This window comes from Pteropus medius, unplaced genomic scaffold (assembly GCF_902729225.1).
Source record: "Pteropus medius unplaced genomic scaffold, Ma_sr-lr_union100, whole genome shotgun sequence".
Taxonomy (NCBI): Eukaryota; Metazoa; Chordata; class Mammalia; order Chiroptera; family Pteropodidae; genus Pteropus; species Pteropus medius.
Window position 1 is genome coordinate 132285 of NW_024354704.1, and position 3705 is coordinate 135989.

The 3705-nt window shown below is 37.0% G+C and overlaps 1 protein-coding gene across 1 annotated transcript; it reads right to left on the reverse strand.

Moving 5' to 3' along the window:
* Positions 1-955: 955 nt before the first annotated feature.
* On the reverse strand, positions 956-1897 carry LOC120596747 (olfactory receptor 6C65-like). Its single transcript, XM_039855209.1, has one exon. The coding sequence runs from the start codon at positions 1895-1897 to the stop codon at positions 956-958; it is 942 nt and encodes a 313-aa protein (XP_039711143.1).
* Between the last annotated feature and the right edge of the window lie 1808 nt (positions 1898-3705).

Below are 3705 nucleotides of genomic sequence, written 5' to 3' on the forward strand. Positions count from 1 at the left end.
AACATGCTTAAATCCACACCCTCCAATGTCCACAGGAATTACGAAAGAGATAAATATTTTAAAAATAATTAAACCATACAAACACTGGAAAATATTTTTAGGTATCATCGGTGTACCAGAAAATTTTAGAACTACCTGAGAGATAGAAAGCATGTGGTTTTAATAGACAAAAAATGTCAAAAGAGAAGATATTAGATCTTAGGAAACCCAAGACATGCCAGATTCTTCCCAAGGAAGCCTCAGATGAGATCCAGGTTCGGCATCATCGAATTAAAAGAAAGTCGTGGGATATGAGCAATTATTAGTGCAGTTTATTAAAGATGCTTTGTGGTGAAGATATTGGTGTCTTACAGAATATCAATGCCATACTTGTAGTAACTTTGGGATTTGCTCCAAAAAAGCATTAAACAGATATGTTATAATGTTGAAGAAAGGAATTCACAATGAAGATAATGCCCATTTCCCCAGTAGCACAGATCAACATCCATAATGTAAAAATCATAGGAGATACAAGGACAAATAGGATACTAGATATTAGTAGGAGACATTACTTCTCAGAAGAGCTTATTTTAATATTCTGAACATCCACGGGGAGAAATAATTTTTTAGAACTTCTTGATGATAACTTTTACTTAGATTTGTATCTCTTCTGTGAGGTAAAGTCTCCTACCTCTAGTAACCAAAGGAAAAGTCCTTCAATGATTGTTAAAACTAAACTCTGGCATTCTTTTTAAAGGTCATTCCCATTCATGTGACATTAAATCACTCATGCTCAGAAGATTTCCAGGACATGTAAATGCAAAAAGATAGTTGAACCAAATGAGGTCAAAATGGTATAAATGAAGAATAAAACCTGAAAGAAAAGGAAGTAGAATATAGTAGTGGATGGAGAAATATAGCGGTTAATATTACAGTAGATATAAGGTTCCATTTAAAGTTCAGGCCATAAATTTCTTTATGATGAAAATTTATTTGAGAAGCATTTTTTGACCAAATTCTTAAAGGACTGTTTTACCTGCTGGTTCCTTAAGGAGTAAATAAAAGGATTTAACATTGGGGCAATAGAGGTATTGAGTACCGCTATACCCTTGGTCAAAGCCACTCCTTCTTTTGCTGAAGTTTTGACATACATGAATATGCAACTTCCATAAGAAATGGAGACAACAATCATGTGGGAAGAACAAGTGGAAAAGGCCTTTTTTCGTTGCTCAGCTGAGGGGATTCTCAGAATTGTTTTCAAGATGAATACATAGGAAACAATCACTAATGTTAAGGTTACCATGAGTGTGAATACTGCCAGAAAAAATCCCATGAGTTCTAGGATTGCTGTGTCTGTGCAGGAGATCAATAACATAGGAGAAGAGTCACAGGTGAAGTGATCAATGATATTGGAGTCGCAGAAATCCAGTTGAAGTCCCATGATCACAGGTGGAAAGATAATGAGAAATCCAGCCAACCAAGAATTAATTACAAGTAGGTTACAGATTCTGCTATTCATTATTACTGTGTAATGCAGTGGCTTACAGATAGCTACGTATCGATCATAGGACATAACAGTCAAAAGGAAAAATTCTGTTGAACCAAGGAGAATGAAGAAAAACACTTGGGCCATGCAAGAATTATAGGAAATGGTCATATCTCCTGTTACAATGCTGACCAGGAATCTAGGAATACAAACTGTTGTAAATGAGATTTCTAGGAAAGAGAAATTCCTAAGGAAAAAATACATGGGAGTTTTGAGGTGCGAATCTATCAGAGTAAGGGTGATAATTGTCAGGTTTCCAGTTACACTCAGCAAATATGTGAAAAATAGAAATATGAAAATTAAAACATTTAGCTCTGGGTCATCTGTTAATCCCAGAAGAATAAACTCCTTCAAATATGTTTGATTTTTCATTTCTTATTGTTGATTTCTTCTATGTCTATAAATGCAAACAAGAGACAATGATTTAGTGAGTACAGAATTAGAAAATTTTAAAAAATCACCTCTGCTGGTTTAAGAAATATATAATATAATAGGCCAATAAATTAGCTACCAAGTTTTACAGAATTCTGGAAACATATGTGAGCTAAGACAAAGTAAATTATAACTAACATCTGCCTTACAGATCACTAGCCTTTTAAAATTGAATGACTCACTTGATAAGTCTAATAAACACAACTGTATAAAAAAATATTTATTAAACAAATGAGTTTTACTTTCTTTAAAAAATTTGATTATATATGTATGAAAATTAGGTAGAACACTATAAAATTTAAAATATTATTTTATTTTTATTAAAATATTTCACCAATGACCACATGTTCTAATGATTCTCTGAAAATAAAACATTTTGAATGTTTTTCTTAGAGTTATTTTCCACAATTTTTTCAGAATGTTTCATGTTGGCCCTGCCTATATAGAGAATTAATACCTTAACAAAAGAACTGGAGCCATCGAGTAGAGAAGTCAAAATGGCATAGATGATAGAGGCTTTGTTCATTTGCTCTTACTACCACATCAAAGTTGTGATGGAAACACAGAACAAACAGCAAACAGAGTCACCTGGGGGTCTAGATGAGGCAGCCCTACAATTAGGGAGAGAAATAAGAAATCACCATGAAATGGGAGGAGGCAGGAGGGGGTGAGGACGTGGGATTGCCTGTTCTCCAGTGGCTGAGTGGGACAGAGGCTATGGCAGCATCAGTGGCAGCTGGCAGCTGCAGAGGTTCCTTTTAAATGGGCCGTATCCACAACCAAACTTTCAAGGTGACAGACCTGCTCTCTCTGAGCACCAGCAAGCAGTAGGCCGTTGGTGGGGGTGGGGAGGGGGCACTAAGAACTTGCAGGAGCACACTGAGTTGTTGGACAAAGGGCTGGAGGCAAAACTTTCTCCCCAGCAGATGTGGTGGTGGAATTCACTGTTCCTCTATTGAGCCCTCCCTGTTCCCAGTGTGCTAATGCAGTGCTGCCATAGCTGAGATGTCATCAAACTGGATAACAGAGGTCACTCCACCCAGAAGATTTCTTGAAACTCTGCTACTGCCAACTCATGGCCCTATCCAAGCCACATTCAGTTGTGTCCTTGGCAAGTTCTGTGCAACTTGCTGAGCAGCTCCAAGACTCACACTGGTGGCAGCTGACCTTGGTTTCTGGCATGGTTTCTTTCTCTATAAGCACAGCATCTGGGGATTGCTTGCTGAATTTTAACAGGTGGCCCTGGAGGGACACAGGCTGAGGCTAAAACTGCCCTGCTGCTAAATCCCTCTCAGGACTGTCCCTTGGATATCTACTACACAAAGCCACGCTAATAAGACTGTGAGACTTAGGAGCTTTGCTTAGTACATAGAAATAGACACAGAAAGGCAGCCAAAATGGAAGACAAAGAAGCAGAACTATATGAGAGAAAAGAACAGAGCTCCAAGAATAATGGAGTCAAGCAATATAACAGATGCAGAGTTCAAAACACTGGTTATAAAGATGCTCAGTGAAATTAGAGGAAGTGTAGATGAACTCAGTGATAACTTTAACAACGAGATAAAAAACATAAAAATAGAAATAAAAATTATAAAAGGGAACCAGAAATAAAGAATACATTATTTCAGATGAAGAGTAATATTAGAGGGAATTAACAGAGTGGATGAAGAAGAGGACCAAACCTCTGATATAGAGAATGGAGAAGCCAAGGTCACTTAATCAGAATGGCAAGAAAAAAGAAGCCAAGA